Source organism: Blennius ocellaris (genome assembly GCF_963422515.1).
Source record: "Blennius ocellaris genome assembly, chromosome: 14".
Taxonomy (NCBI): domain Eukaryota; kingdom Metazoa; phylum Chordata; class Actinopteri; order Blenniiformes; family Blenniidae; genus Blennius; species Blennius ocellaris.
The window spans coordinates 18,758,702-18,782,433 of NC_137663.1; the positions used below are offsets into that span (position 1 = coordinate 18,758,702).

At 43.4% G+C, this 23,732-nt stretch overlaps 2 protein-coding genes across 2 annotated transcripts; both read left to right on the forward strand.

Moving 5' to 3' along the window:
• Nucleotides 1-1,940: 1,940 nt before the first annotated feature.
• On the forward strand, nucleotides 1,941-19,990 carry c2cd2l (c2cd2 like; the record flags this gene model as incomplete). Its single annotated transcript, XM_080509547.1, has 14 exons — nucleotides 1,941-2,309; nucleotides 13,758-13,853; nucleotides 13,984-14,103; nucleotides 14,335-14,445; nucleotides 15,188-15,301; nucleotides 15,466-15,565; nucleotides 15,654-15,786; nucleotides 16,215-16,279; nucleotides 16,517-16,638; nucleotides 17,414-17,585; nucleotides 17,689-17,787; nucleotides 18,055-18,188; nucleotides 18,945-19,158; nucleotides 19,703-19,990. 14 exons carry the CDS (start codon nucleotides 1,941-1,943, stop codon nucleotides 19,951-19,953), a joined length of 2,100 nt encoding a protein of 699 aa, XP_080365673.1. The 3' UTR covers nucleotides 19,954-19,990.
• A 2,131-nt stretch (nucleotides 19,991-22,121) lies between these two features.
• Nucleotides 22,122-23,206, forward strand: h2ax (H2A.X variant histone). Its single transcript, XM_080508924.1, has one exon. The coding sequence runs from the start codon at nucleotides 22,189-22,191 to the stop codon at nucleotides 22,615-22,617; it is 429 nt and encodes a 142-aa protein (XP_080365050.1). The 5' UTR covers nucleotides 22,122-22,188; the 3' UTR covers nucleotides 22,618-23,206.
• The last annotated feature ends 526 nt before the right edge of the window (nucleotides 23,207-23,732 follow it).

Consider the following 23,732-nt stretch of genomic DNA (forward strand, 5'->3'; position numbering starts at 1 on the left):
CCAAACAGAGCTAACTTGACCGGGAAGACATTTCTTCTTCTGTGGTGGCAGTGTGCTGGTGCTGCCATCTGTCGACAAACTCTTTCTTTCTTTCTTTCTTTCTTTCTTTCTTTCTTTCTTTCTTTCTTTCTTTCTTTCTTTCTTTCTTTCTTTCTTTCTTTCTTTCTTTCTTTCTTTCTTTCCCATATCCAGCCACCAATCATAATCACTGACAGGATGTGTGAAACTTATACCTTTGACTATGTCAGATTTTCAATGTTTACAACAAAAAGGATGATCATTTGAAAACAACAAACCTGTGAGTGTCCTGAAAGTATCTTTCACTTTGACATGTATCAGTGGGAGCGCCTGTGGCGCTAAAATAATGCAGTTGATCTTGATGCAAAATACAATAGACAGAGGTGGAAAAGTTTTAATTGAAGTAGTAGTAACAATTTGCACGTACATTACAGAGTGTAATCACGTAGACTTTCATTTATTGTAAGTGTTTTATTAAAGTGCAGAATTTTACTTAATTATATCATGCTTACACCATATGACTTGCTTTAAAAAAACATTAACTGCAAGAGTACAGCCACTATTTATGATAATATTCAATGATTTTATATGTGCTTTTTTTAACCCATCACTTTATATTTTGACTAAATTGTAAAGAAGCAGTAAGAAGTACTTTCTACCACATAGGTTTTTGAGATGTGTATACGATGCACATCCATCCATCTTGTATACAGATTTCCTAGTCATGGGGTGCTGGACCAGATCACATGCTAACTATATGGGCGATGGCGAGCAGTATACATTGTAAATACTGAAAATATGCATATTTTCCCTTTAGTTTGTCAATTTATGTTGCAAATATTGACATGTTTTTTTTTTATTGCAAATTAATTATTTACAAATACTATACTCTGAAAAAAACATCCCAATTTAGTTTTTTTTACTTTGCATTTCGTATTTCATTTTGCATTCTTGTTTTGGGTTTCGTGTCACTGATATTTTGTTAGAAAATTGACATTTAATTGGGTAAAATCTTGAAAGTGATAGTGGAATTAGTTGGAAAAACCAAATGAATAAAAACTGGAAATAACTAGTCGAATAATATTGATATTTGTATTCATATGTGATACACAAAAAAATATGTATGTAGGACCAAATGCAAGGGTTAAGCTGTACTGTAACACTGGCTGTACTCGAGTACACATTCCCATTACTATTTCCACCTGCTGACGTGCAGCGCAGTGCTGTGAACTTCCTGCGCAGCGGCGCCCCCTGCTGGCCGCTCCGCTCGTCATTACACCATTGTGGAGGGGTTGCGCAGGTAGGAGGGTACGATCAGCGGAGCTGCTGAGGACCCCGACTGCTCTCGCCGGCGAGCGGACCGCTTGTTTTCCGGGTCGATAGCGGAGTTAAAACCGGTCCGAACCTCGCCGATCGCTCGGAGATGAGACGGAGACGTTGTCGTCGGGAGCGCTCCTCCACTCCGCCATGAAGGCAGCTCCGTGTGCCTCCAGCTACCTGCAGCCCGCAGCTCGGTCCGTTTAAATTAGACCTCAGGTTGGTAAAGAAGCTCCGGTTTGTTGTGGGCTTCCCCCAAACAATGCGCGCTCATTCGCTGCCTCTGCAGGACACAACGCGAAATAAAATGCTGCGTAACGTGGACGCAGCTTCAAATGCACGCGATCTGCTCCACACACACACGCACACACACGCACACGCACATAATCCGTATTTTGTGGCATCATCAAATAATGAAATTACAAGTTGAAGCTGTTTAAACAGTCATCTGAGTGTATTTGTGGGGGGGTAATTCCTCAGTTTATAACGCTGCAGTAACCACGCTGTTTGCTGCCACTCACAGGCTGAAGGGACCTGATCTGCCCTGACTGACAGCTCAGGCATTTTCCTGGACCAGATGATATGAGAGGCTCCAGGAGGCGCTGATGGAGCTCCAGGAGTTGGGCTGGCTGTGTCTGGTCTGCCTCTTCCTCGCCTCCTTGCTCATCGTGCTGGGATGGCTGTTCCAGTACTCGCTGACGGTGCTGCGGCTGTGGAGAGCCAGGAGGACGGCCAAGCGCGGCCGGACACCAGCCACCGGGCAGAGGCAGCCCTCCCCCTCGCAGCCCTGCCAGAGCCCGGCCGGAGGGATGTGGGGCTTCCTGCTCAGGCTGCGCTCGGGCAGGGACGGAGGACCTGCGTCCGAGGCCGGGGTCAAAGGCCTGTTGACCTCTCTGTTCTCCTTCAAGTCCTTCAGGGAGCACTGGCAGAGGACCTGGGTGAAGGCTCTGAACGAGCAAGCCTGCAGGCACGGGGTGAGTGGTGGACATCTTGACTCCGCCGACGCCAAGACGCGCATCCCTCATCATATTGCAAATGAGTGCTGAATAAACATGACGGCCGTGTGTGGAAGAGTACGCCTAAGGTTACTCCACTAAGCAGGGGGCATAAATAGTTAAGCAGGAGCCGGCGTGCCCATGTGGGCTGGAAGTGTGTGTAGGCAGCGAGGTGGAGGTGTGGAAGAGTGTCTCTAATCGGTAAGAGCATGGGGAGGGGGGGGTCTTGTGTAACAGCTCTGAATCAATGCACAAAAGAGTAGTGAGGCAAGTCCAGTCAGCATACACACAGTAACACCCACACCTTTTAAAAATAGACACGATACCCCGATGGATCGCCGGGAAACGAAAGCGTTTGATCACACAGGGAGTAAAAAGTGTTGTTGGACAAGATGGAACACTGTGGCTGTCTCACCTTCATAATCCCTCCTGTTAGTATTTTTTTTTTTTAAAAGAGGTGAGTCACAGCAAGACACCCCCAGTTTCAATCCAGGTTTTTTTCTTCTTCTTTCTATTTGGAGGTTGCATGTTCTCACTGTGTGTTCGTGTGCTTGCCCCGTGATGCACGGGTTCACAATGTGGTGTCAGTTTGGTCAGTCGTCCAGACAGTTCAAAGTCTGGCCTGAGCTTCGGGCTTATCGTAAGTCGCTAAAGGTCTCTGCTTTTAAAAAAGGTCCTTTGATCGTGTGAATCAAAAGTCTGCCACACACAGCAACGGATCCTCCACCCCCCCCCCCTCTTGTAAACTCGGTGTGTGTGTGTGTGCGAGATGAGTTTAAAGGGGTCGGGGTCAATCTGCGTGGTGGACAAATAGCGCTCGATTGTGATTCATAAGGGGTCACGTCGCCTCTGTTCGTCAAACCCTCCCCCCTTTCAGATGTTTCAGTAAACACCGGAGGAAGTATTTATTGAGTGACGGTGCCAAGTGATGAGTATCAGTCTGGTGAAAAATATGCAAAGAGACGGTTTGTCACACCCAGATGGAAATCTAAGCAAACAACAGCAAATATCAGGCAGCAGGGGAGCTCAGATATCACATTATTTCCTAAAAAGGTCGTTCAGACGAGAAATCTGTATCGAGAGTGACGGAATATTTCAGGATTTCAAACCGTGAACAGCCCTGAATGTGCTTTTTCGTATCAGAGGGAATCTGTTGAAAAGCATTACGTGACTAAAATCGCGTACGCACAATTCAACATTTCTTATAAACAATTGCCTTACCGGAGCTCTCCAACACTTAAAAGCTTTCAGTGTTCAAAATTGAATGCGTCGATCAAAATGCTCTGCTTGGGACAAAGTCATGCTTTCCCAGACCGACTCTGACGTCAAGACGAAGGCTGACCGTCGTGTTCTGGATCTCTGGGCCTGCTGAACTGCTGCAGAATGAATCGGGGTGTGTGTGTGTGTGTGTGTGTGTGTGTGTGTGTGTGTGTGTGTGTGTGTGTGTGTGTGTGTGTGTGTGTGTGTGTGTGTGTGTGTGTGTGTGTGTGTGTGTGTGTGTGTGTGTGTGTGTGTGTGTGTGTGTGTGTGTGTGTGTGTGTGTGTGTGTGTGTGTGTGTGTGTGTGTGTGTGTGTGTGTGTGTGTGTGTGTGTGTGTGTGTGTGTGTGTGTGTGTGTGTGTGTGTGTGTGTGTGTGTGTGTGTGTGTGTGTGTGTGTTTCTTTCTGTGTGTGTGTGATCCAGTGCCTCCCCAGTGTTGTCGGTAAAGGAACAAAAAACATCAAAAGCAGTTATTTCATGTTTATTCACGTGACGCCTTTCGTCCCTTTAATGCCCTTTACACATTTTCTCTGCTTGCCATGTGTGCTCTGCGATGCAGCATTCAGGCCGGCGAGCTCTCGTGTCTGTCGTCATCTGGCCTCGTTTTGCGCCAGTAATGGGAGGTCACAGCGGCCTTTTTCTTTTTTTCTTTTTTTAAAACACGTTCGTAGTAAATGGGAACGTGCCAGCGTCGTTATCTTACAATGACCTAATTAGCTGATCCACTGCGACCTTTGTGTGCACTTAAAAACCTTGACTGTGGGGCTTCCTGCTGCCAAACACATTTGAGTTTCACCGTTTTGCTTTTGGCTTTACACATATAAAAAGAAAATAATCACAGTGCTGTTCGCGACCTTTCGGTTTAAAGGTTTCTTTTTCACTATCCGAGGTCGATGATCCTTTAATTTCTTTGGGCTGGAGAGTGGAGTACAAAACAAGTGTTTGGACGTACGCTAAATAATCTGCAGAAAAATGTAAGAACATTGACTGTCTTCAATTTGGATTTGGCGTTTGTGGGATTGATGTTTCATCCCCATCCAAAGTGCCTTTGCCTGCCACGGCTGACTACAAAATGCGGCCACTGCCATGAAGCATTCATTTGCATAATGGCCAAAACCTCCACAGTTGTATAACAATGACGCTGACAATCAGTTTCATGCTCAAATTGCTGTGGCCAGTAATTGCGATCAGCCATGTGGGGGTTCTTCTCACAGAGGACTGAGGAAGAGCTGCAATCACAATATTGTGAGACGGCAAAGATGCACTCAAGAGCCACTCCTCATTTCAGGGCCACAGTCATTCTTAGGTTCATCTATCAGTGTTTGTTGCAGCTTTCCTCCTTATCGAGCTGTGGTTGATTTGAGTTTATTGTTTGTTCAAAGTCACGAATGTGTCGGTGAAAAGCTGAATGTCAAGACAGCTTTACGTGTGAAACGTGGCAGTATTTGTTCTTTTTTTTTGACCCATTCCATGTATAAGTCAGGTGTTGAGAACTTAAACTATTATTTGACTGCAGATCTCTTACATTATTGGAAATATTCTATCAGCCTGATACTTTCATTCAATTTTCACAGCTTATGCTTCCCTACCAAAATAAACCCCCCAAATGAAAATCAGTCCCCTGGAAAGATCTCAGCATTAGCACAGTAATGTAACATCTGCTAGCAAAGCAGATGGTATAGCACAGGAGAGCCACTGTCATGCCCAAACCCTGCACGCTGCGCCCCCTACAGGCCAGTGATCACTATTTCAAGTGATGTGCGAGGTTGTGATGGGGAGAAAGCCTGGAGGGGCTTTCACAGTACATCTGTTGCCCTCTCGTGACGTCGTGATTCGCAGCTATTTCTCGGCCCTCTGTGGAAGTGCACATGGTAATAAAATGTACACGTGAAACCGGTTTTATTCTTTTACCACGATGCCGGTTCCGGTTGTTATGCAAAGATCCTACGAGCGATGAGTGATGAAGCATTTCCCCACCGAAGCCCTCGGTCCAGTCAACCGCTTCAGCTTCCTGAGAAACGGGAACACGTTTCTCTACGGTGATGGGATGTTCATCACGGACTGAGCTTGTGACAGTGTCTGACTGAGACGGAGACAGAAACAGGCTGCTGGTGTCCGTTTGTCCATGTGGTGCGCAGTTTTTGTGTTGAGAGTGTGTGAGCCAATCGCTGCCCGAATTCACTCATCCCAATGGAGTGTCTGCGGGTCTGTGTGCCGAGTTGATCTGTTAATCCAAAATGTGTCTGGAGCATATTGCAGATGAATTTTGGAATGGCTAATGAACCTTTTAAACATGACAATTGGATAATATTCAAAAGCATGGCTTATTAAATATAGCTGCAAGATGCAATCGTAGAGCCATTCGAAGGATTTCAGGATGAAGACCGGACATTTGGGTTCCTTTGCGTTTTGTTGAACAGGAAGTGATTGTTGACGTTATAAGTTGTTGATATCAGCTACGTTTCGGTGACATGAGAACCAACAGCTTCCATTCTGGCACCGAAGACTCGCGTTCACCTCGAAGTTGCAATTCACGATTGTGTTTTGACATCAGGCAAAACACGAGTTCCCCTGGAGGAGCGCAGTGCGACAGAGATACAGCTTGAGTGTCATCATGTGGGGATTAGGATGCAAATCCTTTATGGCATTAAGCTAAGCACTTCTCCAGAAATTTAAGGTTGGTGCGGGAAGAGGTGAAATTTACCCAAATAAAGGCAAATTGACTGAGCTCTTAAGAGGGGAGTGGAAGCAACAGAGAGTTTCCTTTTGCATACGGCCCATGCCCTTTAGTCACGTCATGGGTATTATTGTTTTCTCCTTTGAGATTCGAGTTCACAGACATGAAAGACTTGGAAATATAAAGGCTTGTGTTGTCACATTTTGCTTATGGTTAGACCAACAGTGTACCCATGATCCTTGTGCATTTTTACTGGTTTTGTGACATTTCAGAAGAAAAAAACCCTATAAATTTAGGGGGGGGGGGTGTAATCTATATGCTTGTCGCGACCCTTGAACTCCCAGCCAGTTAGCTTATCTGGCGTGTAGACTTAAGGCATGATCTATGACTGTATCGCTATCATGACTTAAGGCTGGCTGCGGAGCACAGGCCAAGTGTGTTTACTTGTATCAATGGCAGATATACTGGCTCACACCTCTTGGTGTGTTGGTTCTAAAATGAAGTGTGGTTAAGCACATTTGTCATACACGGCTATCTATAAGTAATACTTTACACATTAAACATGAATTAACTTTTCCAGCCCTATGTGCACATAGAGGAGTGACAAGTATAGTCACATAGTCAAAGTATTATCAAGCGCTTAAGTCGCCTGTGTTAAGTACTTGTAGTTAGATCTGGTGGTGAGTCTCCCAAGCGCAGCAGTAGACCGTTAAATATGAGGCAGTGACACAATCCTGATTCTCCAGAATCATCTAAATATTGTAATACATTTCCACGTTCCAAGACAAAATAAATAAAAAATAAAAATGTTTATATGCCGCACATCAAATGTCCTCAGTGGACTGTCTGATCTTCAACTGTTTCTTTTACAACCCGGCCATTGTTTGGTCGGGCTGAGGTCACGCCTCGCACATAATTTCAATCTCTCTGAACAAATAACTTGACTCTGCACAATGGAAACCACTGTTGAGATAACATCAATTGACCTGGACGCGCTAAAAATTAACCTGCATATCAACTAGTCTGACTCTGGTCTGAGGCTTTTAGAGAGCAAACTTCATGTCTGATGCATTTATTTCGCACAAAACTCCCAAGCGTAACAAAGGGCCATTAAAAGGCTTTACCATGGGTTGTGCACAGTGACCTTTTGCAGTCTCGAAAACTTATTTGCCTTAGGAGAAACTGGGAGGTCGTCTATTCTCACCTGACTCATAAAAAGCCTGTAAAAGCTGGCATACATAGGATGAATTACTCATTTAATCACTTCATCTCACACCTTTTTAGAATAACATTTACTTACGTACCTAACATTGATTAAACTACTGTGCCGCTTCCGGTAATTACAAACCCATGAGCACGGCATTTATCTGTGATTGAGTTTACAAGATTACCCTATAGTGCTTTGTGTGTTACTTTATTATGTAATTTGCATATAGAGTCCCTAAAGTATGATTAGTAGTGGAGATATGATTGTATTTTTATCATCCAGCTTTCACTTATCACCAGTCGTAATGTTTAAATTCCTTTTTTTTCAGCCCTACTTTACAGGTCTGCTCACTGCTTCTTGTACATTTCAATATAACGGCACTAAAATAGATTGAGAAAGGTTTACTCAGAGTTTGGCAGCGTTCCACAAGTGATTACAGAGACAACTGGCTCTTCACGCATGATGCAGGAGAAAAGCGGACTGTGAAAGGCAGACTGGTGCAGTCTGCCCACATGACCTTTAAAGCCATTGTTTTTCATCCTGTGTTTCATCATTTTCATCACTCTTTATTGCAAAACTTCTTTTTTTGGGGGGGCATGAAATATATTAATTCCAGTCACTGTGAGTATTGATGTTCACACGGATGTGGAAAATCATGATGGGTATTTCAGGCCGCTTGCCTTTGGCGACGTTCACACCTCTCGGTGTGAGAATGTAGTATTCACTGTCACGTCGGAACACTCATAAACAGTGCTTAAGGGTTGGCAGTTATTTCCGAAGTTGGAATTAATCTGGAGGTCTCAATCTGATCTGCTCGTCGATGCTCAGCTGACTGCAGCAGACATCCGTGCTGCCTAACGAATTTCTAGCGTTGCCACACTGCCGCGTCCCGGTGGGAAAAAATGCTGTTGAGGGGTGATCGTGACCCCAAAAGTCCAGTAATCCGAACACTAAGACTAGACACGCGGAATGATTCAGAGGGATGAATACAAGATGGAGGGGGGGGGGGGGGGTCTGAGGCTGTTACATAAACAAAAGCAAACGCTTTCGGCTGACACATCATTGTTTAGATGCTCCGATGTGTTTGTAGTGGAATTACTTGATACAGACAAGAAGACAAGTCATATAAAAACTCATTTATGTGTTTGTTAGTGAGGCGGTTTAAACTCAACATGCTCAACAAACAGTGCTGTGCCAGGAGATTAGAGTGTGTGTGTGTGTAAGGCCCTGCTCCTTTAACCATCTTTGGGAAAAAATAACCCTCATCCATTTTTAGCTGAAAACAACCACAGTATGAAATGATGCTTTTCTCTTAAGTGTATGAAAAAAAAAATCTTTTAGTGAGACCGAACAGAGAGGTTGGGAAACTGATTTGGAAGTATGTATTCTCCATTGCTCTTATCAAAACAATCACATCACCCTTGTTAGCTCGGGCTTTTGTCTCACACCAAATATGGGCAGTTATTTGGCAGGGATGCCTTCTGTTACCCCAACACTGTTGAAATGCATCAGAATAGAGGATAATTATGCTTTCAGCTCTGGGAAAGACACTCGAGGTATTTTCAAGATATGTCACATCGAACAACAGCTTCAGCCTGAACATACAGGACCGACCACCACCAAACACCACCACTCCGTTTGCACTTTTCACGTGTCCATGTAGTCCACTGACGGACCCGAGGCTTCGCTGCAGCTGTCTTTGTGCACTGACGTTAACAAAAGTGATGTCTGCATAAGTGCACACTCATGACGTGGCCAGATAATGTAACGGGGATTGCTTGATGCAGTTTCAGCGAGACGTGATCAACGGCGTCTGTCTTTTCAGTTTCATCCCGAACCATTTGAAGCAAGAGTAATCCCACCTCGTGACTCACTTGTTTATCCAGTGGAAGTGTCAGTCTGCTCATGTATTACTTGCGCGTGCCTCTGGATGAAACCGTGCCTCGGGAAGAAATGGCTTGATATGGAGCTACTCGCATGGGCTCCGGATTAGTTGGTGGTGGAGGTTTGACGGACGGGACCGGTTGGTCTCACCCGCCTTGATAATAAAGCCCCAAAAGACTGCATCTGCAGCTGACACAGGATGGTCGAGGATGACTAAACAAGTGCGCATCTGCAAGAAAGGAAGCTCCCTGTCCATTCACAGTCCTCAATTATAAGGAGAGCGATAAATAGCTGGAGGACACGGTTCACTTCTTCGCTCTCCGAGCTGCTGGTAGATGATAAATGCCCCGTGATTATACTCAAGTGGGTTCCTACTTACCGATGGGGGACATTAAGCACTCAGCGCTCATTTGATATGATAGAGCAGGAAACTAACCTTTTCATTTTTACCAGAAACAGCTGCTGTGTGATTCAACTTTTACAGCCAGTTTCACTCCGGCTGCCAAATTTTACGACTTGATGAAATTTATATGGGGGGGATTCGCCCGCAAAGTGGCTGCTTGGATTTCATATTGAAAAAGAGACAGAATAAGCATTTTTACATTCTCTTATAGTGAGATCATAAACACTCAATGCAGTGCTATATGAGAATATACCACCAATTGAAAAGATTGAAATGCATTTAATTAAATACAATAATGAATGTTTAATGATATTATAGCAAATTATTCTGTTATTCTTTACTATAGGTTATACATGAATAATATCTGTGAAAGTAAATTTGTTTTATTTCTATTACTATTCTTCCCCCACTAATAAGAACGCCTCCAAGTGCCTGCAACATGCTTTTAATATCCTTTAACAACTTAAATTGAAATCATCTGCATTATTATATTCACTGATTTGCAAGTTTAAAAATCAGTCTCATTCAGGATTTGATGCCTCGACATACTTAAACTTCATCCCAGCATGGATACTTTAAGACTGAAGGCACTGTGAGGTTCAGTCAAACTACCGTGTTTAAAGGTTAAGACATAAAAATAGCTATAGAAATGATCATCTGGGGCAAATGAGTTGGATCCTGAAACTTTACAGCAAAACAACGAGAAAAAGAATACGTGAACAACCTTGCAAAAGAAAACATTTCAAAATGGACTGAACAGTTATTTAAAATGTGGTACGTTACCTAAAATGTTGTATTTGGTTGTTACGTGAATGTGAGATATGATAACTAAAAGGGAATATGGGAAAATAAAAATGAGGGTCATCCAAAGCTAGAGGGGAAGTGTATTTCTGGTTGACCCACATGCTTTTTCGGAGGCGTTCATCCAGCTGGACCCGAAGGGGGGGCGACGCTGATTAAACCTGAAGTGACACTGTGGATGTCCTCAGGAACTGTCTCTCTCCAGAAATACTGTTCACACGCATAGACCGGACAGCAGCGGCTCACAAGGACAAATCGGTGGCTATGCGAGTCGCGCTGGCCTCTCGATATCAGAATGGGCTCTGCTGCCTGTGAGGAGACGATACCCAACAACCACAGCGCACCACATCACTGCCAGTAAAGCCAAAGGATGACAAATGTCTAAATGAACTCCCAGGAAGGACAAGAAACCCCAAAACTATAATGAATCATTTATAACGATGGAACAATAGACACAATAGTCTTCGAAATATGCTTCTTTTTTACAACAAGATCTGCTGTCAAACCATCATTGAGCGTAAAACTCCAACATAAAGAAGCGAAACATTAAATCAAACCAAAAGCTGTTGTTATTTTGACAGAAAATTGCCTCCACAACTTTGCGGCAGAATATTTGTGACCTGACCTTCTCTCGGGCATGTCGGTTTGTGACTGACATGTCTTGGCAATCTTGTGCAGCTGCGGTTCTGAAAGACTGTTGTCACTTCATATTTTTCTTGCGTTTCGTCACATAACAAACATCTGTGCTGTAAATCAGTGGCATTGGATTTGGTATAGTTCTTCAATAGAACCAATCAATCAATAGAATACGAATATTTTGCAAACATGCTATTGAGAGACGTGACCAACTTCCTCTTGTTAAGCATTAAAAAGAAAAAACAACAACAAAAAAAACAAGATTGCAATTGTGCCTGAACTGAAATCCCAACAACATATATTGATGAAAAATAGGACCATGTGTTTGCAATTTGTTGCACTTGAGGCACACACAGCTGTTCAATCTGGCTGCGGTGCCTTTCTGTGGCATTCACAACGTTTCAGGAGTATTTGTTGGTGGTGTGCTCAACAGCAATAAAATATCTTCCATTCATAGCATTTTAAAATTGAGGACCCTTTAATTTGCCACCAGACAGAAAAGGGTTTCACAAACAGCATAAAGCAATGCGATAAGTCATTTTACAGTGCACGCTTCAAATATAACTCTAACACCATGCAACGAAATTACCAAATAACAAAATCAATTTAAGCATAATTTCAACAAGTCAAAGTAGAGACTCCACCAATTATGGGTATACTGTATATGGGGATATGATTTCCAAGCACAACCTTTAAAATACGATTAGTTGTGAAGGGGAATAATTGCAGGAAGTACATTTGTGTTATATATTGGATGCCGCAGACAAACAGGAACTTTGTGCGTGAGGGCTTCTTCTGTTTGAGAGGTTGCAAAAAACCCTGAACCAGAAAAGTTGCTTCGCCAGGTTTTTGTCATAATGCTGTGTTGCAGGAGTTCAAAGTGCATGTCAGGATGTAGTGGTGAAGGCGTAATATTGTATTATTGTGTGTACTTTCTAAACAATATAGTATGCATGGGAATAAGTTGCACCTCGGGAAAAATAGACGATATACGATTTTCTATGCACTGCACCTTCAAAAATATGGTAGCTACACTAACAGACATGCATCGCAAAGAATGTTACTGGTGAGAGACAGACATTTGTGTGAGAACTCTTGAGTTTTGTGTGTGTGTTCGTGAAGCCTGGCAATCTGAAAGACTTCATATCATGTTGGATGCAATGAACGGTCGAGTGACTGAGTAGCTCTACAGGCTCCAGCCAACCGAAGTAAACACAGCCGGACCGCTGTGGTCACATGACTGCAGTGTTGGTCCCGGGAACCTGCGTCAGCCTGCAGCATTCTGCTTGGCTTCTGCCTGGAACACGCACGCACGCACGCACGCACGCACGCACGCACACACGCACACACACACACACACACACACACACACGTTTTGCATCCATTACCTTCCATTGACTCCAACACTGATCTAACCTTCACCCATTTTTTTAACATAGTTTTGCACTTTGGTACTATATTTTTGACTCCTTAATGAGGGTGTGTTAACACAAACCTTTGTACACACACACACACACACACACCCATTTATTCATATACACACTATAAACGTGTGTGATAACATCCTCTGATCTCTGCCCCGCCCCCACGGTTGTGTTTTGCCACAGATTGGACGTGGACCTAGTGGAACATATGCGCTGACAACGGGGGATTTGTTTTCTCTCTCGCGCGTCTCGCGAGCCAGTTAAAGTGGTCCAGTACAACAGATTCTCTGGCAAAGGCAGGCAGTGATAGTAGGCCACCGGTGTCTCCCCGCCTCGAGTGAATCTTTTCTTAAAACTGAGCTTCTGATTCCTTCTGCTTGGGTTGTCCTCCAAGTCTAACGCTCACACAGGAAGCGCTGCCTCACTGTGAGCATGACTCAGCACTGACGGTTGCAGTTTTGATGAGTCTAGTCTGGGACATGATGTTGTCTGAGCAGCCTCAACCATTTGCAGTTTGTTGAAAGGCAATCCATAACGTTTGCAACATTTTGAAATCTCTCAATAATTCCTTTTTTCCCCCCCAATCTCTGCTCAAGCATATTTTTCGGTCAACATTTTTTGGGCCAGTATCTTCAGCCATATTTCATCTCAAGTCCACTAATACAGGGGAGGGGGGGGGGGGGGGGGGTGCCCGCATAAACATTAGTTCAGTTAGTTTAATAATGGAGTGATTGTCCAGCCGCTCCGAGGCAGAACATTCTTTGATATCCATCCATCTATCCATTTATTCTCGTTACTGCTTTGTCTGACTTGGGGCATTGAAGGGCTCAGGCTGATCAGGTCAGTGCTTCACAGAGGAAACGCAGAAAGGGACAGAATCACACATAACCAATTCACATAGTACATCTGTCTTTGGACTGTTTGAAGAAATCATACTACCTGAAAAAATGTCATTCCTCACGCACACACAGGAGGAGTTTATCCACTTACTGATTAACACCCAGGTCTGGATAAAGTCTCAGCTGCAATAAAGGCTGCATCGCTGCAGTGCAACATCTTTCATGTCGTCATAAAATAAAAAATTTCTTTTTCTTTTATGTGACTTTTTTTTTTTCCTTTTTCTCCGTCCCTGCCAGAGCTCCATCCAGATAACGTTTGACAGTGGTCTCCGGTTAACTGCTGCCTCTGCAATTGACAGTGTGACCTGCACTGACCAGTCAACAAACCGGATGGTATGTAACCCCTGCGGCCTCCACTCCCGAGAGCTGGGTTAAAGTCTGAAGCCGGCCCTCCGTGAAGTCCGCCAGTAAATTTTAATGGCTGCAACATGCGATCAGTGACTGTCCTGCTCTTGCTTTGCAGGTTTTACACTGTAATTGTTCGGTGGACACGGTGACGTTTCCTGTGACAGTCACCCAGCAGTCACATGCTGCCATTTCTATGGACACCTGCCAGATCAATCTAGCACCCTTGTTGTGGAAGGTACCAAAAAAAAAAAATAACAACCTCAAGATTTCTTATGACAGAATTTTACACAGAATTCATGAAATCACTGTTTCCTTCCTTTTATCATCAACCCTTTCACATGATTCTGTATATTGCTTCGTGACCCTCAAATGCAATTGTCTGCTGCAAATTAATAGATTTTCACACATGCACTCGTTATTTTAACAGTACGCTTGCTAACCAGCTTCCCATGTCGCTCTCCATCAGGTGGTGGTGTGCCTGGAGGAGGTTCAGGACGAGGGTCTCCTGATATCCTGGACTCTGTCCAAGCAGCCCTCGTTTTCTCTGACCGTGTCTCCATGCAAGCTGCAGACACCGGTGAGGGCATCCGTTACTGATACGACTCATGTGACGTGTCTGCATTCAGTAAAAGGTCTACTGTCAGAGACCCTTCCGTCTCGAAATGCATTTTCCTTGTCAGATTCGCTTCGTAAACCTCAGTCAGCATGTAGCGTTTCGCACGTGAGTCACTTTCACCCAACATGAGTCATGGAGGAAATGCCATTTGTGGATGTTACATAAACGTGCATGCCATTTCAAGCCTTTAATCTGAGGCAGTGGCAGAGTTGAAAAAGAAACGTGTAGCACCATGATTTAGGGCGGCATGCCACGGTTGGAAGAGCCAACCTTCCGGTCGTAGGTTGCCGGCTCAATTCTCATCGCCGCCTGTCCGCACACTGAAGTGTCCTTGTATAAGACACTAAACCCCAGATTGCTCCCAACGCCTTGCTTGGCAGCAGCCTCCATTTGTGCGTGAATGTGTGTGTGGATGGCCACACGCGCTATATAACGAAGTTGTTTTTCATTACTGGAGGGAGCCCTGCAGGGATACTCTGTGGATTTGAAAACAAGGGCATGGAATTGTGCACAGCATATGTAAGAAATATGTAAGAAATATTGGAGCAGTTCTTTTTGTGAAAAAAAACAACAAAAAAAAACATTTCTGTTTCTGTTTCGTTCCATTATAAAGCAATGCGTCCCTCAGTTTTAGTCAAGTTACTTCAGCTCAAAGTGGATTTGCTCCACCTCAGACACTAATTAGTTGCTGTTTTCTTCTCAGGGTGCTGAGGGTGAGCTGGACCTGGACATGATCAAGGGACTGATAGAGGATACTCTGTTCAACACTCAGCCAGCCATGGTCCTCAACCTCAAGAACTTTGCCTCCAGCCCTTCGGTGAGAAATGTGCTGCTTTTGCTGCAGGCTGCTGAAACTCACTAACATGAGCTTGATTTCTGAAGGAATCTCACTGATATAAGTTGAAGCGACGCAGTAGATTTTTTGTGGCTGGAATGATTTAGCTGTAAAGCCATGCACCCTTCTTCCTGGTACACCCCCAGGCCCCTATGGACCATCTCTCAGTGGGACTGAACTCGGTATCCCAGAGTGTCTTGGTGAGACGACTGCTCCTGCGGCAGCTCAGCGTGACCTTAAGCAAAGGTCAGACATCCTCCCTAAGCATCAGATCAGTTCCACCCAGCTTCCTGCTGACGTGGGAGGTCTGACTGTGTTGCTGTGCGCTGTGCAGGTCAGTGGTCTCGCTCAGGGGAGCTGTGCTGCGTCCTGAGTCTGGACCAACCATCTACAGAGAGGACCACCCGCTTCCTGTCTGTGCCCAGTAATCCCAACATCGCCCTTGAATGGAGTGAAGAGATTTCTCTGTAAGCAGTAATTTATACCCTGTTATGATTGTGTTCATGTACACCTACATTTATGTCTAGTTTAAAGACCCTGAAATGTTTTTGAGTTTGTGGCCTTGAGTGAGTAATCAAAGACAAATCAGACAGGAATACGTTTTTACAGTTACTTAGTAGGAGAAGTTTGGTGAATAGGTCCTGCACCTGTCATACCTGTTATATTTAAATGTTCAGTGTAGTCTATTTTACTATTCTAAATGGATGTAGACATGTGAAAAATGAATATTGGCTTAGTTTTTAACTCCACTTTTGCCTTGTTTGCTCACATTTTGAGATATCTGGAGCTTAAAAATGTATAAGCTGCAGTAGTCCAATTACGGTTGAGTTCATAATTAATCATCGCACTGTGCGTTTCATTGTAATTCTTACACAGTTGTTTATGTGTGTTAAAGGGAACTGGGCCCGGGGACCAAAGAGCTCAGGATAAGACTGCTGGAGCGGAGCGGCAAACGGGAACGTAAGCCAGAGCTCAATACCAATTTACAGCTGGCTGCTGTTCAGAAACCTGATCAGCAGGAATGTTTAGACTGCTTAAGCAAAATCACTGATGCCTAAAATGCTTTGCTGGCAGACTCTCTAGCATTTTGGGACGTGTAAAATTTCGAGAGATTCTCCGAATGACAGTGAAATACCACTTTCATTCTGTATGTTCAATAAGTGTTGGTTTTTTTTTCTTTCTGTGACATCTCGTTAGAATTTCTGCCTGGTCATGCCTCCATTGCCTTGGACCTCCAGTGCAAAGCTCCCACTGGACAGCACATATTAACAATAAGTCCTGGGCATGGCTTGGCGCCGAACGCCACCGTCGCTGCTGAGGTGAGTGAGCAAAGGAGAAAAGGAAGACATTTCATGTTGAAAAAAGTTTCTCTAAGAACTTGGATGTGAATGTTTTGGGGTCTTTTTTGTGTTCTACAACTGAGGGGATCTTTGTGAGTTGTTGATAATTTGTAGGTTATTATGCAACAGCTTTAGAAGTCCAGTCCAATTTAGATTGGAGTTGGCTTGTGAATGTCAAGCTGAGCTAAAACGAGTTTGACACCCTGTCTTTAAAGCATACAGTTACGTCACATTTTATTATCTAACATCAAGCAAGCTGGAATTTCACAAAGGTTCACAACAAAAGGAGAGAGAGCGAGAGAGTTGTGTAACAGCTGGTACAGAGCTCGCTGTCACAGCTGTAACAGTTTTCATTTCAGAAGCTTGACTTGTTGACTTCTTAAGTCTCGTGATCTACATATGTCTTCAAAGTAGGGGGAAACATCTGCACCATCTTTTGCAGGGTAACATTTTCGCATGGGAACATTCTGTTCTCAAACAAAAGATGCATTAAAAGCCCTACAGGATGCAAGATAAAGCTGCTTGCTCCCCGCCTGCAACTTGTCATACAAACTGATTAGTCATTTAAAAAAAAAAAAAAAAAAGAAGCCCTGCAGGGCCAAATGTCAGTTCAAATGAAGCAGCAATCCCTTTTATAAAGTGCCGTCTATTTTAATGGAGTTACCATCCCCTCTGGACATTTCCTTTTTTTCCATTAAATGTGGCTGTTTGTGTGTCTCCATGCTATGGATCCGTTCTCTTTCTGCACTTGCAGCTCCTGTATCTAGAAACTGAGGAGCCTCGCAGTGTCCAAAATGCTTTACCACTACGTTCCTCACTAACCCCCACCAAGAAAGTCGACGTGGACCGAACCATCATGCCAGATGGAACCATTGTCACAACAGTTACAACTGTCCAGTCTCGACTTAAACTTGATCGCAGTCCAGGTAAAGTGGACAGACTAAAGCATTTCTGTGCACTGGGGGAGGAAAACGAAGGGATAGTTTTGATAACGATAGTGATCACATAATTGACCATGGTGTCCTCCAGGTGAATCCCCCTTGCGGTCCCCGTCCAAGGTGGAGGTTACAGAGAAGAAGCCCACCATCCTGTCTGACGGCAGAGGCGGCAGCAGCCCCAACCCCAGCAGTGAGTCCTACGCTAAAATCCGGACCTCGTTTTACATAACATATGCAAATCAGGAAAATCAGTAAGCGGCAGTGTAACACGAGTTGAGAGGAAGGTCACTTTCTCAGCACCCATCATGTACATTATGTGCAGGTGCTTCTGTTCAAACACTTCACATAGTAGGTACATGCTGGAGAACCACTTTTGACAAAGCACCGTACTATTAGTGGATATATTCCAGTTGACTAGTATAGTGCTGATTTACATATTTGTGTTTTTGTTGCTCAGAGTGCAGTCGCCTTTCTAATGGCCTAGATCCTGTTGCAGAGACCGCCATCCGGCAGCTGACAGAGTCTGCGTCCAAAGCAGTGCGAAAGACGCCAACAAAAAGAAGCACGCTGATCATCTCGGGAGTGTCCAAGGTCAGGAATAGCTCATTGTTTGAGACACTTTGTGCCGTCACTGGTTAAATAATACACAGAGAATTGTCACAGTAAGAGAAACCCTGCTCTGATTCTGGACTCAGGGGTTGCCTTTTTATGTGGAGTTTGCATGGTCTCTCCTCACTTATTATATGGCACGTAAGATGTAGGCCAATACACATTCTTTTTTCAACAAAGTGGACTGTATGAACTTTTACCTGCAGTGTTAGACTCAGTCACATGAAGCCAAATAAAGTGAGTGTAATCTAAATTTAGTGCACAGCTAAAATAAAAACCACCGGGGAACTACTGTGTCAAGGATAGAGAGCCTTATGACCTGATTTCTGCTGGGACATTTGTAGAAACATCCATCCTCTACATGGATTCATCCAACTCGGGTTCACAGGAAGTGGGAGCTGATCTGAGTTGACTATAGGCAAAGGCAAAATTGGACCCCAGACAAGTTGCCAGTTGATCCCAAAATCTGCAGGCACAAAACTTAGACACCAATGCCTTTAGATGGTGAGAAGGAAAAGGGGAGTACCCAAAGAAAACCCACTGAGAACATGCAAACTACAAAGAAGGGCCCTCAAAGCCTGGAATTGAAGCAGGGATTTCCCTTTCTGTGCTACATCTTCAGTGCAAATCAATGTACATGAAGCACACATCAGTTCAGATACTTAATTTACTGAAACTGTAAGTATGCTGTGACACTCGAAGTAAAGTGTACCTGTGCCTGATTTTGACGCTCCCCAGGTTCCGCTCTCAGAGGATAACTGTGCTTTATCAAGCGGCTACGCTGCAGCCATGGATGCAGCAATGCACGGCAACCATTACGGTGCGGGGCATCACCAGGATCCAGATGAAACGACGCCGTCTGATGTGTCCGAGCGCCCGTCTGTGGATGACGTGGAGTCGGACACCGGCTCCACTGGTGCTTTGGAAACACGCAGCCTCAAGGACCATAAAGGTAGCGCTGTACTCATTCTTTAATAGTTAGACTGTAAAATATTAATTAGCCCTGATCATGAATATTTCAGAACAGTTTTTGTTTTAAAATAATTCTTATATTCAGAATTTTTTTTTTGCTAATTGCTTAGTTATATGGACCTTTTTAAAAATGCCAAGAAAATAACATTGCTAAAAATAAGATTTTATTATTTATGATATTCTAATCTAATGTTTTATTCTTGTACTTTGAAATTGCTCTAAGTATTAGACACGCATACAAATAATACAGCTGAATATAATTCACTCACAGATGTACAAACTATTTAGTATCTGTTACTGCTCTCTGGTGGCCAAATTGCAGAATGACGAAATTTGACATGCAATTATTCCATCTGATAAGGAGCTTTTCATCAAATTATTCAATTATTTCACAAGACTGGTGGATCTATTGATGCTGAGAGTTTTTCTGTGTTTTCCAGCAGTCATAACCCTGCACACATGAACTGCCAGTTTAGTGCTGTGATGTAATGTGAACTCTGATGTGTGTAATCTGTTTCCTGCAGTGGGTTTTCTTCAGAGTGGGACCAAGCTGCTGTTCCGAAGAAGACACAGAGAGAAGGAACCCTGCCTCAGTCAGTCTCACGAAGACATCTCCAACATGGGAAATAACTTCTCTCCTGCTGCTAACAGTAACCGCAAAAAGTCTGGCAGCTTCTCCCGGCGTCTCATCAAACGCTTCTCTTTTCGCTCATCAGGCAAATCAAAAGGCAAAACTGCCGCGAGCAATGGAGGAGCAAGCTCACTGGATAACTGATAACCGTAAAAATGTCAGGTTGGCTTATCAGCGTTGTCGAAACGCCAATGCCTGTTTTAATCCGTGTGAGAAGAACTGAAGCAGGTACCCCAGGCGGGACATCACCTGTGCATCTGGATCGGAGGAGACCCCTGGCAGGGCTCCGCTCTGGAGGAGTAATATTGCACATTTAGGACAAAATCATGTTTAATCACATCACTGACTCTTAAACATGATCCTAAAAAAATTTTGAGGAAAAACATGCTGCTTGATTGGGGGAAACAGAAAACTACAATGAAAGGTTTTGTGGCCTGATTGAACACAAACGACTGTGGGATTGTTTGGTTGAGTTGATGGTGGTAGAAATGCTCATTTTTTTTGATAATGTAAAATAACAGTATATTGCTCTTGGTTGCACTTTGAACTCTAATTTATATATATAATAATACATTACCTTTTGTTTATTGTCTAATTTGTTATGCGGGACACATGACACAAGTGCTATTTATTTTAGCCCCAAAATCTAGTCATCATAGCTGCATAAAACTGTAAAATAGAGACATTTTTGTGTGTTTCTCCTTGCAAATGTACTTTAAACAGACAATTTAAATAATTTAACAATAATCTGAATTAATCTAGTTGTAATGTCCATTCATGATTATTCATATGTTGGGTTTAGAAACTTGATTAATGGTATGTCTTATGTAAAAAGCAGAAATGATGGTATATTTATTGTATTTTTTATTCTATAAGTTACATTATGTAAAATATGATAACTTTGCTTTTGAAACTTCAACCAGCCAGCATCAAGCAGGTTTAAAAGCAGGGTAATGAGTTTAAACAGTTTAAATTCTGACAGTGATCAGGTATTGCTTTTCTCTTGGCTCCGGGTTCACGCTCACTAACACTCCTCTAGACTTTGATATATAGTGATTGCCATCATTGTTGTACAGCAGGATTCGCCATGTTATGCTAAATGCCTTGCTAAAGTCACAGGCAAATACGTTTTGTAGAAATTCTTGCCATGCACCAAATCATTTCATAACATCAATAATAAATGTACGCTGTATTAACATTAGGAACACTTTTTAAATCCAATGTTTTTAAGTAATTGTAGGTCTCACATGAGTAACTGAAACGTAAAAGTTTAACAGTTTGGACAAAAAAAAGAATCTTGGTGTGTCTCAAAGAAGTGTTTAGGTGCTGCGGTCAGTGGGGTGGGGTGGACGTGCTGCACTCAGGGCTAAAAGTAAATAGCATTTAGCAACAAAACAAAACCTTCAGAAGCAAGGACAAACCGGTATGTAAAAATGTACATACATTTTTTGCCATTTGTTTATTTGTCTGAGAACATAACTTTTTTTTTTTTAATAAATACATCAATAACAAAACTTTTGAATAACCAAATGACATGTTATGTTTTCCAATTTATTCCAATTATTTGCACCAATGTAAAAACATGAAGTTAAAGAGATTGCAGGGATGGAGTCAAATAAATGTTATGTGCTTTACATAACTTTCATACATTCAAAATGCTGAACAAAAGAGCAAAGCCACTTCAGCAAAAAAAAACAAAAAAAAAACATTTACCTATGTGGCTGTAATGTGAAACAAAAATGCTGCACATTCTAAGATGATGTATGAATTCCGATGTTATATTTTAAATATTTAATTTATTGCAAATAAATTATTTTTGAAACATCACACAGCCTGTTTTTCTTTTGCCTGTTTTCATTCCCATAGTAATGATGAGATGATTTTGGTTTATAATAACAATAAATAATAAACAAAGCCCCAATTTCATGATATGTTGTTTCTTTTTATTTGTCTCTGTCATTTGTGTAAGTATAATTACAGGACAGCTTTACACAAAAAGCATATCCTAAAGGGAATGATGGATACGTTTCGGTTCATTTATAATGCGACATCAACGTTTATAAGATTATTAGATCATTCATTTTCTTCCTGGCTTTTTGACGACGCGCCGAAAGGTTCAACTGGAGGGAACACATTCAATTGGTTCCCTCCTCCCGCCTCTTTCCGTTTGAACCAATCAGCTTCGTTTCTTCCATAGACTCATCCATCATTGGTTTGAGTTGGCATAGTTTGACCAATAGCCACCGACTTCCGGTTAAAACGCCAATCGTTGTTGGGGGCGGGACAGAAATCGGGGTTTATATCCAGGTCGGTCCAGGACTTCTTTATTCCTTTATAATCATTCTACGTTTGAACGAAGAAACCAAGAGCCTGCAGATAATGTCTGGAAGAGGAAAAACCGGTGCCAAGGCCCGCGCAAAGGCCAAGACCCGCAGCTCCCGCGCTGGGCTGCAGTTCCCCGTGGGCCGTGTTCACCGTCTCCTCCGCAAAGGTAACTACGCCGAGAGGGTGGGGGCCGGGGCCCCCGTCTACCTGGCCGCCGTGCTCGAGTACCTGACCGCGGAGATCCTGGAGCTGGCCGGCAACGCCGCCAGGGACAACAAGAAGACCCGCATCATCCCCCGCCACCTCCAGCTGGCCGTGCGCAACGACGAGGAGCTCAACAAGCTGCTCGGCGGAGTGACCATCGCTCAGGGCGGAGTCCTGCCCAACATCCAGGCGGTCCTGCTGCCCAAGAAGACCGGCCAGTCCGCACCGAGCTCCGGCAAGGCGGGAAAGAAGGCCTCCTCTCAGTCTCAGGAGTATTAGCCGGCCGGCTAATTCCCTCGAACCCAAAGGCCCTTTTAAGGGCCACCCACTCCTCGCTGAAAGAGCAACTTTCCCCTGACTACTATCATGTTAACATTTGCCTGGCGTTTTGTTTTTCTATACAGAAGAAATGCCGAGCCGAACTTATCAGTTTCCCTGAAACATCCCACCGTTTATTTATTTTTTATTAAACCGTGCTGTTTTGAAAAAGGTGGCATACACGGCTGTCTGAAGACCACAGTTCTGTAGCAGGCCTTTGACTCTGAGGTTGGGACTGGAGGGATTCCTTCACTGACCATGTGCACTGTGGCTTCATGGGCCAATATCCTGCAGCCATGCCTGCTGCCCCATCCGGTTCTTCGTTGCATGACTTCACAGCTTCTCCAAACTCCATTCACATCTCTTTTAGAAGAAATAAAGTGCTGACCTAAACTGTTTTTTTGCTGTAAGGCCCCCCCTTTTTTTTAATGAGTATTTTCCTGGTTCTCTGGTCTTAATGCATTCATGTAACAGCTGATTCAAAGGAATAGAGTGCTAATATACTATTCTCTTGAGTGCTGTAAAGGCCTCTACACAGGTTTGATATAATTGCAAGAGATGTTGAGTTGCATTCTGGTTATTGTGGAAACCCTACATCAGAGACAAATGGCCTGCAGGAGGTTCATGGGCCCTTTTGTACAATTTTAAGCAGCCGACAAATTGAAAACTGGAGCTACACTTGTTTAAAAGTTTTTAAGCGACCTCGATGGTATTCTTTGCACATGTGGTTAAACGACTCCTCCAGGTGTTTCCTGGTTATGCTCGAGGAAACAAACCGCTTGTTGATTGTTGCATGTGCAGCCTCCCATTTGGCGGGGAAATTAAGCATATTGAAGCATTGGATTGTATCCTGTAGCATTTTATTACATTTACAGTATTGAGGTTTGTATATAACCATTTGCAAGAAGTCAAATCAATCAATCTGATTTAACACCTTGTATGACATGGGTTAAGAGCACATGGCCCACTTATAAACACCCCTACAAAAAAAACAAAACTATTTAGTCCCTATATCTTTCCTAAATAGTAAACTTTTTTTTTGGGGGGGGGTGGAATTTATTGGTAGATATAGGTGC

Coding starts and splice junctions, on each gene's coding strand:
- h2ax (XM_080508924.1), top strand. CDS start 22,189: ATGTCTGGAAGAGGAAAAACCGGTGCCAAGGCCCGCGCAAAGGCCAAG.